At 32.7% G+C, this 12,970-nt stretch overlaps 1 protein-coding gene across 1 annotated transcript; it reads right to left on the bottom strand.

Moving 5' to 3' along the window:
- Positions 1 to 3,915: 3,915 nt before the first annotated feature.
- Positions 3,916 to 12,053, bottom strand: LOC114743379 (4-hydroxy-tetrahydrodipicolinate synthase, chloroplastic). The gene is made up of 4 exons (XM_028931589.1): positions 11,637 to 12,053; positions 10,116 to 10,206; positions 9,503 to 9,583; positions 3,916 to 5,109 (listed from the first exon to the last, which is right to left on the bottom strand). Exons 2-4 carry the CDS (start codon positions 10,202 to 10,204, stop codon positions 4,179 to 4,181), a joined length of 1,101 nt encoding a protein of 366 aa, XP_028787422.1. The 5' UTR covers positions 10,205 to 10,206; positions 11,637 to 12,053; the 3' UTR covers positions 3,916 to 4,178.
- Between the last annotated feature and the right edge of the window lie 917 nt (positions 12,054 to 12,970).

Consider the following 12,970-nt stretch of genomic DNA (forward strand, 5'->3'; position numbering starts at 1 on the left):
AACTCAACAATATATTAAATAACCCAAATAAGTTATTTAACTTAAGTTTAATCGGTAAAAACATTTTATATGTCTTGGATAATAAATTTTTCAACTAAAATCTTAATTTAGAATTCTCAAAACAATCAATAAACAAATATAAATTGATTAAAATTTCTTAATAGTGTGTCTTTAAATTTCTACGGTTATATATTTTCAAAACTCAATACTTACTCCATACTACAAAAATTTTCTCTAAACATTATAATAATACAACTAATATAAAGCTCTAAATATATAGGAGATATTCATAAAAAAAATTGACAAAAAAAGTATTTTGTGTATCTAAATAGTCTTTAAAGCTTGTACTATCCTTTAAACTGCTAGCACTTCTTTGTCTCTCCTTCTTGCTCTCTCTTTCTGCGCGTCGCTCTCTCTTTCTCTTCTCTGCCTATTGCCTCCCCTCCTCCTATTTATCCTTCTAACTTCAACCGTCTCCTCTCCCTTTTTCCCCTCTTCATTTATTAACCTCCAACTTTTCCACTTTCATCTGTTTCTTCCTCCTTTTTCTTTTTTCATTGAATACTTCATCCCTAAATTTCTTTCTTATTAATAAATGTTGAGCTTTTCCACCGAATTCGGTGGAAAAGCTCACTGCTTTTTTTTTACTTAATCTAATAATAAAAAAAATATTATTATTTTTATATATATTTAAATTACAATTTGTTTGGTTTTTTTTTTTAAATAGTATGTTACCAAAAGGATATGGGAATTAGGATAAGAAAGATGTAACAAAACCCCTAAAACCAAAAATAAGGGTTAGGGTTTATGTTAGGTTAAGGCATTGACGTTATTTGAGTTGAGATTCAAAATGCCCTTGTTGTATGATTGAAAGACATTGTTCTAAGGCCAAGACAAGACTTGGATTAAGATAGCATGAACTTACAATTTTCATGTTAACTTGTATTGGTTGTTTGCTATGTGTTTTTATGCCATGATGTGGTTGAGCTAGCTATGTGATGAAATATCTAACTCCTTACATTATATGCCTTGGTTTATGCATGATTGAGTTATTGAATGAAATAATTATGAGGGGTGACATGATAATGGCATGAATGAAAGTTTCTCTTATTTGGTGTCTAGTCTATCTTTTGCTTTATAAGTTGTTTTAGATTCCTCGAGGAGTACTTTCCATTTGGTTTTAACATAAGTGTCATGTCCGAATCCTAGTCATCTCGTAAAAAGGAAAGAAAGAGGAGTCGCCACCAAAATTTTAAAAGGTTAATTTTGGAAACCTAAAAAAATATGGTCTATGAAAATTGGATAGGATTCAGGAGTCGATTATGTGTAGAGAATAAAGATATGGTCTATGAAACCTAAGTTAAGTATTCAAAATTAATATGGCCTTTTTATCATGTTTTAACCACCCTAAAAGAATAAAGATGGAAGCAAAGGAAAGTTTTTAATTACAAAAAGAAAAAATAAATTGTTTAAAAAGGTGGACTTGACTTAGAATCAAAACCTAGGGCACGTACTCTTTAGAGAGATCAAAATCCATATAGTTTAGGGGTAAAAATGCATGTCACTTGGTTGGTATTTTTTAGAAAATATTATTCAACTAAAAAAGGGGTTTTTTGTGGGTTGGTTATTTTTTAATATATGAAAACAAATTTTGTATTTTTATTTGGAAAATATTGTTTGAAAGAAATTTTAGATTACCCTCCTTGCGAAGGTTCCCATAAGCTCATATGGGAGAATAATCGTTCGAGCCTACCGAGGTTCTAAAAACCTCACACGGTTCTGAAAAACATGTAAATATATTTAAAAAGGACTTTTTATTTTATTATTTATTTATAAACATGAGGCCAAAATTATTTTCTCTCATTTTATTTCAAAAATAAAGCTTGCATAACCATATTGGTATTCTTGCAGAAACTCCCATAGTCTCACACGATTTACCAATAAATCTAGATACCTACGAAAGTTCTAAGAACCTCACACTGTACAGGTTTAAAAAAAGAAGCAATTTTGAAAATAAAAAGGAAAAACACCAAAAATTAATTCATCATAAAATTCAAGTTAAACACAATAGATAGGAACGAAAATTCATACTTGATGCTCCACTAAGCAAATGGCTAAGAAAAAAAAGAGAAGACATTACATACTAAGCCAATAATAAAAAACTATATACACATGTTAGCAAAATGGCATAGACAAAAATAAAATAAATAAAATGAAATGAAAATAAAAAAGGAAGAAAGTAAGTATCAAAGTGAGCACATATACGGGATAATAGATAAGGGCATATTTCAAACGAATCAAAGAGAAGGGGAGTAATGAGAATTAACTCAAATCACATTTGATTCAACCCTCTAGCCATCAATATTCAAGCTCATAAATGTGACAATAACTACAAGAGCATAGGCTTTTCTTAGGTAAAAGAAAGAAGAAAATGAACAATGGACTTTCCTCTAGCTAGGCCTCCTCTCTCTTTCCTCAACATAAATCATTGTCATGAAACAAAATAATAGAAAAGATATCTACCTTGCTTCTTTTTTCACCAAAAAATTCTGAGTCTCTTCCTTTAACCCTTACTCTCTTATTTATAGGCTCCATCTAGGGTTTTCTAATTTTTCTTTAATTTTTATTTTTTAATTTCCCTTAATTATGACTTTTAATAAAACTTCCTATTCAAGCACCAAATTATCATCAAATTGTGATTTTTTTTATTTTAATTTTTGTTTCTTAAAATTTTCACAATCATAACTTCAAAAGATATTTCAAAATTGAAGAGTCAATCATTTTAAATGAGGAATTTTGATTTTGATTTTTGAATTTTCTTATTTTCTTTTGTTTTTTTTAAGACTCCATCCATATTTCCTAATTTGGAAGTCAATTGGCTTTTAATTCTTAGTTTTTATTTTATTGCCATTTATTGTAAGAGAGATATTTTAATTTAACTTTTTTTTTAATTTGTCATATGGTGGATTTTTCAAACTTAGCTTTCGAGAAAGAATCAGAAAAGATATTAATCTTTTATTATTCTTTTATTTCTTTTTTATTTGTTTCGTTTACATTTAATATTTCTTGTGGGGCCCAGAAAAAATTTGGTGTTCAAAATAAGATCCTTTTGGATTGATAGTAAAAAAATAACTTTTTTCCAAAATGACTTTTAGTAGCTAAAAGTTATATTAGATAATGTAATTTATATTTGGATTGATTTTTATAAAAATTATTTTGTAAAGTAAAAAAGTTATTTGGATTATTATTGAATAAGTAAGTTTAACTTGTAGAATAACCAAAATAGATATGACGTTTATTAAATAATGAAAAATGATTAAAAATATAAATTTGCAAAATATAATAATTTTTAATTACAATAATAGGAAGAAGTTATATTTAATGAATAAATATATCTAAATTAGAAAGGATAGTAATATAAAATTTTTTTAATCAAATAATATTACATAATTAATTGGATAATATACTTTGCATAATTAACATAAATAAAAAATAAAAAATAATATTAAAAATTAAAAATATTATAAAAATTGTTAAAAATTATTTCGCTTACGAGAATATTAAAAATACATAACTAAAAACTGATTAAGAAACACATAGAATATATAAAAAGATATACAAGAACAACATAAACATAAGGATAAAAATACCATTTAATTTCAAAAACATTTTTGCATTTTAATTGACCAAAAATTATTACAAACAGTTCCCAATCTCATCACACTCATAAGCTTCTTTTTGCAAACTGAATCGCCTTATCAAACAGATACACAATTAGCATAACGTGGAAGGAACTAAAGCCGTCTCTCTTAATCTAAAATTCTCACCACTTCGATTCTTACCTCTGAAACTTCCTAAGTAGATCTCTCATTATTGCAATTGGATATGCATCTGCAGCTGATGCCACCAATATAATTAAAATTCAATTCAAATCCTACTAATATCATTTAAATCCTATTTATCCCATTTAAATCTTTTCTAATTCATAATTATAATTACATAACATGCAAGACCAGGTTCAATAGAAACTCCATAAGGTCACGTCATTTATGCTCTTAATAAAATATGATGTGCAAATCTAAGTTTTACATCATGATCATCTGGCCTTGAACTATGGAAAACCCCCAAGTAGGATGCCAGATTTCACACTAGTGATAGCAAGTCTAAGGCAGCCTAAATTAATATCGACCAACCAAAATAAAGTCGTCGTCATTAAGAACCTCAAGCATTTTATCTCCAATAAAATGCTCTCGGCCAATTTGATTCACCAATCTGACAAATGCTTGCCTTTCCTCCACAGGGAGGGGAACATATGGTAGCCTGAAAACTGGCCTGATAACTCCAAGTTGAGCAAGAGCAGTGTTCAAACCAATGGGATTTGGTTCCTTGAATAGCCAGCGGATCAAAGGCAAGACCTTCGCGGTCAGATTTGGATTCTTGCCACCAAACATGAGTTCATGCATTAAGCCAGGAATTAGGTTGCTTGCAACAGAGATAACTCCAGTAGCCCCAAGGTCCCATCTAGAGTCATGACACTCATCATCATTCCCACTCCACACAACAATATTTTTCCCAGTATAAAGTTTGACCCGGTCGTTTCCTACACACTCCTTGATGCCTGCGAAGTTTGAGCTTTGCATCACCAAGGTTTGAATCACAGGTGGAGGGATATCTTGACCGGTTCGCGAAGGCACATTATATATGATGGTGGGCCCCATGGAAAGCACACTACTGAAGTGAGAAATCATACCAGCAACAGATGTTTTACCATAATAAGGATTTATATGAAGAGCAGCATGCATTCCAACAGCAAAACCTTGCTCAGAGGCATGAATTGCTTCCCTGGTCGAGTTGCTTCCAGTGTTTCCAATAACCTTAATTTTTCCACCAAAACAGTTGACTGTGTGCCCAATAAGCATTATATGTTCATCCCAGCTCATTAATTGACCTTCACCAGTTGTGCCACCAACAATAATACCTTCAACACCATTTTCAATCTGCATATTCACCAAGTCATCATATGCTTCAAGATCAAATCGGCCATCAGGCAGGTAAGGAGTTTTAATGGCAGTTATCAATCTCAGACACTTTATGTCCTCAACTGATGTCCTGTAAATACAGTATCATATAATACGTCATCATCATAAAAAATAAATTTAAAAATGAAAAATCTATATACGCATCATTTCTACAAATACCTATGATGTTCACAAACAGGATATTAATAAATTGGATAGAACAAAATAAGCCATAAATACACATCCAAATTTCTATAAGATCATTCCTTAAAATCTTAATGTGCAAAACCGCACTTGTATTATGAATCAATATAAAGCTGCTTTGCAGATACACAAATTTAACAAGACATGAGTGCTTTTTATTACTCCTTCAGTCATTAATATAAGACCTATTTAACTAATTTGATTAAATTAAGTAAGTTAAGTAAGTTAGTTAGTTATAAGAAATATGACATGTTTTTTTTAAAATATCATAATCATCTTTCTTAATATCCTTCCTCTCTCACATACTTAATTATGATTGAGGGAGTATCCATGTGAGTAATTTAGAAAAATAATTGATAAATATAAGAAACAGGTCTTATATTTAAGACCAAAATTAACTTAACAATTAGGTCCTATATCAAGAACCGAAGGAGTATATCTAAATCAAAACTCAAAGTAAATAATCAAGCAAAGAAAACTCAAATTAATCTCAAATTATATATTAGAGAGAAAATTGTCGATGTATCTAGAAGCATATAACAAATTATATTTAAAAAAAAAATTCATATGACTATTAGAGGAATAGTGATACATGTCAAGTTGTACATTTTAGTTAGGACACATGTTTATTCCATTGCATAACAGAATATTAGTTGCTAAACCGGATCAGAAGTATAACTCTTCCTTAAGATAGAAAGGTTGCAGAATAATATACTTACACATGTTCTCTCTCTCTCTCCCTCTCTCTCTTCCCTGCGTAACAATGGCATCAGAGCCCTCTTTTGGCCACCGCCTCTACAGTCAGTAGTTGGAAAAACGATCTTTACTACCGTCACAAAGTTAGGAGCACTGAAGCATGTCTCCAGCGTCAAGGATTACGCAAATCAATTTCAAGCTCCCTTATCGTTTACGTATCTCCCACAGTCCACTACTGTCAAGCTGTTCATCAATAGACTTAAGCCAGAGATTCAATAGGTGGTCCGATGCTTTGACCCAAGCAACCTCCCTTCTGCCATTTGCCTTGCAGCTATTCATGAAAGATATAAATGGAAGACACGGGACAATACCAAAGATGAGAGAGTTGTCGAAGAATTTGGTGAGAATTCGAAACTCACCTTTCCTATTGACGAAGAGTCCATAGACGAATTCGCAAAAGCAAAAGTGCCTACATGCGTCATCAACAAGAATTTCATTAATGAAACCACGACAAATGAAGAAGAACAACAAGCCATGGTCAAGAGCACGACAATTGTAGACGAGCTTCATAACAAGAACAGAATCGCTGAAAGTAACGGTGTTGCTAAAGATGATGTGAAAGACCCAAGACAGAACGATAAATCCAACACAGAAATAATGGTGCAATTGAAGAGCATCGATAAAGATGAAGAAAAATGTGACAAAATCTTGGATCAAGATAAAAATGAAGAAAAAAGTGAAAGAATCTTGATTCACCAATCTGATGATACGGAACCAGAATCATGCTTGGAATCGATTCAAGCCCTACCCAAGAATGAACATGCTCAAGAACACAAGCCTTCTTTGTCCTTGATATTCATTAGCCATAAGATGAACTTGCAGAACCAAAAGACACCTCCACTAATCTCTATTCAAAAGTATTTATCGATGTATTCACAGTATCTGTTTGCAAGCCTTCCTGATCCTCGAGAACGTAAGTTGCCGTCATTGTTCACTAGTTGCCATGAAGAGTGTAAACTATTTAGGTCATCATCGTTATTTAGTCCAAAACTTGATCTACTTTCACAAACTCCTCCCCTTTCTAAGTAACTCAAGTCACATGCTTAGTCCATGTCACAAGACTCTCTCTCTTTGTTCTCAACAAATGCTTCTCCATCTCCGTTCCCTGCACGCCTAACTAGGTCTTTTTCTCCATCGGAGTTGGAAAGCCACGAAGGCACACAAACATCCTTTCTTCTCTGCAACTCTACCACATTGTTTGTTGCAGGTCACTAGGGTCCTGTCAACTAAGCCATTGGCTGCAAGCTTACTCAACTTGGATTCCTTGATCTCATTCTATGCTTCCCTAGAGAGCTTGATTTCATTAGCCAGTCCAACGTCGCAGTTTCCTTTGCCTCCAACAAACCTCAATTTGTTATGGTTACTATAGTTAAAGCCGATGGCATACATGCGAATAACACTTGCCCTACGGATTTCATGGCCATAAATCTTCAAATCCAGTCAAGTGTGATTGATTATGCTTTCAGCAATGACCTGAAGAAATTGTTATTTTTGGAATCCTCTTGCATTTATCCCACATTGGCACCACAACCGATTCAACAAAATGCTTTGCTTAATGGTCACTTGGAGGCTATGATAAACGGCACTCTTAAGTTTCAGGTCAAATTTTTCCGCCATTGCAATTCTTCCTCAATGGAGACTTCATATGGCATCAATGGAAGTCTCGATTCATTATCATAGTTACATGGAACAACCGGGGCATAGGAGAAGAACCTAGAGTTAGAAACACCACAATGATCGGATTGATTTGTTACTGCCAATGTTTTAAAAGCCGGACCGAACATCAAGCCAGAAATGCTAGCAAGTCATGATTCAAACAGTCAGATCTGTCAGACCGTTCAGTTGGACCGGTAACATAATAATTATATTAAAAATAATATTATATACCTATAATAATATATACACAAAAAATAAAATATCAAATTAGTAAAAAAATTTAAGAAAATTGAATAGTGTAATTATAATACACATTTAACTTTATATTAGTCATTTCATATTCTGACAAACTATCATTTTATATAAAACATATAAACAATTACCGAACGAAAATATATAAACAAATTTTATATGACAATGAAATTAATAATATACAAATAAGAAATGAAAAACGAAAAAAATTTAAGTGTATATATATAAATAATTTTTTGATTTAAAAATATTAAAAGTCGTCTTGTCAACCTTCACATATCAGTAGGTAAAATAAATTTAAAATTTACTTTCTCCTTTCCAAATCAGAAGCTTTGTTGCAGTACTTTTTCCTCTGCAGCTTTGCTTTTTCTCTCATTATCAAAGTGAAAATCGGTGACTTTTTTCTTTTAAATGCCATGAATGAGAGTTGCAGGGACTTGTAATTATGGAGGAAAAAAACTAAAAAAATGAAAGAAAATGTCGCTAGTATGTTTTATTTGGCATTGATCTTTACTTTCGTCCTTCGTTCTCACTGTTATCTCTCTTTCCCCTTCTTTTTTCCATGGTTGTTTCTTCTCTAGGTCTGGATTAGGAGGGAAGTGGAACATTTCAGATCCGTCCAATGCCCTTAAAACCGTTCCGAATTCTGGCTTGACTCCGGCTTCCGGCTTAAACGCTGGTTCAAAGCAGATCAAAATGGTTCAACCCTTCAAATAGTCCAAACCTATAAAACTGGCCAGTGAGGAAGACGGGTGATAGCTGGACCGCTCTGACCTGTCTAGTCCAGTCCAGCTTCCAAAACCTTGGTTACTGCTTCTTTGATTGGGTTTTATACATTGGGTCAAATTTTCTTCCCTACTTTTGAGTGTTAATACCCCGATAATAACAAAATAGCTATTTTCCATTGATAAAGTGGAGTCAAATGGTCAAGTACGCAAGTTAGAGGGGCCTAAGAACATCCGCTTTTCTTTCACTCTAGCATGACACTTGCACATTCCCTTTGTATGAATCGACAACTCTTAGAAATAGTGTTGGTATTGCTGTCCAGATGTTTCCTACTAATAAAGCTGGGCTTGTTTGGAGTATGGAAATGGGCCTCTTCCCTATGAAGGATTAATGATGTGGCATTCTTGGATTTTTGATATTGGATGGTGGATCAAGCATCAAAAGGGCCCACTAGCATCAAGATATCTTAACGACATGTTTTTAGCACCCCTTAACACCCTAAGTTCCAATTATTATTTTACATTCTTGAAACTTTTTTTTTTTTACCCCCTTTACAATTGTACTAATCCTTGTGGACAAGGATGCTCTCTAAGGGGAGGAATATTTAATACATGTCAAGTTGTATATTTTAGTTAGGACACGTGTTAATTCCATTGTATAACAGAATATTAGTTACTAAACGGAATGAGAAGTTTCCCTTAAGATGTATTAGAAAGGTTGTTGAATAATATACTCGCACGTGTTTTCTCTCTTTCTCTCTCTCTCTCTTCCCTATGTAACAAACGGTATACAGAAAAAGAATCTCATCCTCACAATACACACACAATTAGACAGAATATACAAAATATCATGATAGAACTAAAATGGAAGGATCTTAAACAATTTCCTACCTGTTTTTCATCTCAAAGCTTCGCATTGGAAGGTGGACATTGGGCACAACAGCTGCTTGTGGAGGCTTCCAGTTTGAGTTCCTGGTGGAAAGAAATAGTCAACACCATCAGAAAAACATGTAGATACTTTTTTTCTTTTTTAATTACACAAGGTCATGCTAAGGGAACCATACTGCCAATGGATATTTTATTTGGAGCCAAATTCCTACAAAGAAGTAAAAATTCCACCACAAACATAAAAGTTTTCCTCTTTGCTAAAAAACTGGAAGAGACCAAATTTTAACACAATACATGCAAGCAGAATGAAGAATGCACCTTATCTTTTTAACTAAACTTAATCATTTTTCTTCTTTTAAACGGTTCATACTACATGGCAAAAGAAGAAAATTTGATGCAAATCCCAACCTCGAGGGGTCCAAGCTTCTTAACGAAGACTTTAAGTAAAAATTGATTATTAGTACTTGAAAGAATAGCCTTTGCTATAACATTATTGACACAAGTCCAAAATTTAACAATTTTAAAAAAAGAACAATGAAACATCGACCATGAAAATAATCAATTTAGAAATAATTAATCACCACGATTTGATAGAAAACAGAGAAATAGCTTTCACCTCTTGTTGCTATCACTGATATTAGAGCGGCAGACTTGAAAATCGAAACCATTCAAGTAAACATTGTTACAGCTCTTCAACGAGGCCATCACTGAAAGCAAATCCTCAAATGAATTAAACTCAAATAGCACAGCAGAAAACCAGTACACAACAGTACTGCTTCATTTGATGTATATGAGCTACCATAACAAAACTGTGCACAAATTGCAAATATGCTATCGAATTGTTGGATTCAACAATAAATAATAAGTTAAATAAAAACAAATCACATGATTTGATGTTAAAATGCATGATCATGGATATAAATGATGAACAATGAAGTAATGCAGTTAGAGATGGAAATGAGCTAGGTCAAGCCAAGCCTTAGCCTTGTAGACCTAAGCCTACAAGGTAGCCCTCAAGCTTAAGGCTGAGAACGGGCCTATATTAAAGCCCTACTTCTCTAGATAGGCCTTTATAAAGGCTTAAGGGCCTAGGCCTTAAAGGACTTAAAAAGGCTTTAAGCTGATCAAGACCTGCTTAACGCCTAAATATCAATTACTATTATTAACCTTAATTTTTTTAAGCACTAATTATAATTTTATAGTACATGATATATCACACCATATAACAATACAATACAACATAAAGACAAGTCCAAGGGAGAACAATTCAACAAATGAAAATAAACTCAACAATTGAAAATTAAACAAAGAAAAAAAACCAACAACAATCCAAAGGTAGTCTAGAGTAGCACCAATCAAGTCTTCTACCATCTCTACTAGTTTAGATGGCTCCCATACAATGAAAGAATGAATTCAAAATAAACATATGATAAATATATGGAATTAAACAACTTGTCAAGTATCTCTCGAGATATTAGTCGTTCATGAAACATTGTATAATAAATTTTAATTTATCAGAAAGTACACACATAGCAGCAAAAACAGTTAACCTCGAATTAATCAGACAGATCAACCAAGTCCTAATTAAGTAGATTGCAGTGAAGTGATTCCTAAACTCCAAGAAAGAAGTAGAACTATACTTTCTTTTCTTGCCTCAGATTTAAAACAACCTAACTACTTCATATACACCTTATCATAAAGATAGAGGACAAAACCCCATATGAAGACGGCAACATAACAAAACATGCAGGGCAATATCTGGGCCAACAAGAAATTATAGACACAGGTTGCACTCCCAGCATAAGCAACTTTGAGTTTACTTGAGTTAAAAAGACATAAATGGTTACTAGAAATGTCAATCTAACACTGAAAATGTACAAGCTAAAAACTGAATAGCTCAATTTGATAGTATAAAAAAACAAAAACAAAAAAGGCTCAGAACAAGTTCACACTTAACGTTAAAAAAAAAAAAATGACAGCACAACATCTCCACACCAACAGATGAACACAAAGATTAAATAGGTTGAAGGTTAATGATAAACTATTAGGACCAACCGGTTACAACTAAGAAAAAGCATATATCCGATTGCATTTCATAGAATAGAAGCGAGTAGAGATGGAGAGGATATAACATTACCTCAAGACTATGCGGAATGGGGCGACGGCGCCAATAAGGACAGACCTGACAATGAGGATCTAGGTGACGGCGAAGGCGAGCACGGCGGCCGGTGAACGACAGTGAAGAAGACGTAGGAATGGAAGAAGAAGAAAGAACGGGGTTGAGAAATGGAAGACGGGAGAAGAACGAAGATGAGCAAGGCGACGGATGACTGGACGACCACACTCCGAAGCGGAGCCAGCGAGGCCTCGAGAAGCAGTAACGGTGGAAGAGAGCGACGGCTAAGCAGCTAAGAGTTCACTAGTCCTGAAATTTAGGTCGTGAAGTGCCGATGCCGATTCCGACGCCGACGAAAGTTAGAAGAGGCGGCGGGAGACAGCGGGTCTAGAAGAGAGCCAAGGAGCACAAGGGGTTTTAGGGATTTCCAATGCGGAGTGGAGGCGGACTAGCGGCATAACTGAGGGCATGTTTGTTTTAGCGTTTCAACAGAAGGAAAGTAGTTTATTGAATCAAAACGTACGGTTGTAAGTGGAATGAAAATTAGTGTGTTTGTGATGGGGTTGGAACAATTCGGCTTTTGGATGAAAAGCCATCATAAGTCATAAGTAAAATTTGAAGCTTATGACTTTTGAAAAAATGGAAAGAAAAGATTGAAAAAAAAAAAGTTGGAGCCCATACCTTTAAAAGAATTTATCTTAAATCATATTGTACTATATTATATTCAAACTTAGACTTATATTCTTTCGAGCACAAATATAAGAATCAAAATTTTCGTATTAGTATAATATATATACACTAATTATTAATATAAGAGCAAAATAATTAATTTGTGAATATTTAAAAAATTAATTAAATTAAATCATATTGTACTATATTATATTTAAACTTAGACTTATATTCTTTCTAGTACAAATATAATAATCAAAGTTTTCGTATTAGTATATATATATACACTAATTATTAATATAAGAGCTAAATAACTAATTTGTGAATATTTAAAAAAATTAATTAAATTAATTATCACTTCATTATTGTTCATTTTAAATCTTACGAAATAGGCATAGTTACGACTTCCAAACACAAGTGTATATGGTATACATGGTTTGTGCAATAATCGTCATTCATAACCATATAAGGAAACATTCAAGCTCTGACACCTTTTTTTATCATGTTTCACTTTATATTTAAAATATTTTTTATGATTTCTCTAAAATTTTAAAATTTAATTCACTCATTAAAATTGACTTCTTCATAATAAATTATTTTAATTTCATTGTATTATGTGAAATCATTTTTTAATCATATTCCATTATTTATTAAAACTCATACCAATTTTGGTCATTTTACAACAA

The sequence above is a fragment of the Neltuma alba genome, unplaced genomic scaffold, assembly GCF_004799145.2.
Source record: "Neltuma alba isolate B1F8T4 unplaced genomic scaffold, ASM479914v2 tig00004009_pilon, whole genome shotgun sequence".
NCBI classification, from domain to species: domain Eukaryota; kingdom Viridiplantae; phylum Streptophyta; class Magnoliopsida; order Fabales; family Fabaceae; genus Neltuma; species Neltuma alba.

Excerpts from the sequence above, each read along its gene's own strand:
- LOC114743379 (XM_028931589.1), bottom strand. The coding sequence starts at position 10,204 with ATGGCCTCGTTGAAGAGCTGTAACAATGTTTACTTGAATGGTTTCGAT. Across the intron at positions 9,584-10,115 it reads ATCAGTGATAGCAACAAGAG|GAACTCAAACTGGAAGCCTC; the intron begins GTGAAAGCTATT and ends TCTTTCCACCAG. Across the intron at positions 5,110-9,502 it reads AGCTTTGAGATGAAAAACAG|GACATCAGTTGAGGACATAA; the intron begins GTAGGAAATTGT and ends CTGTATTTACAG.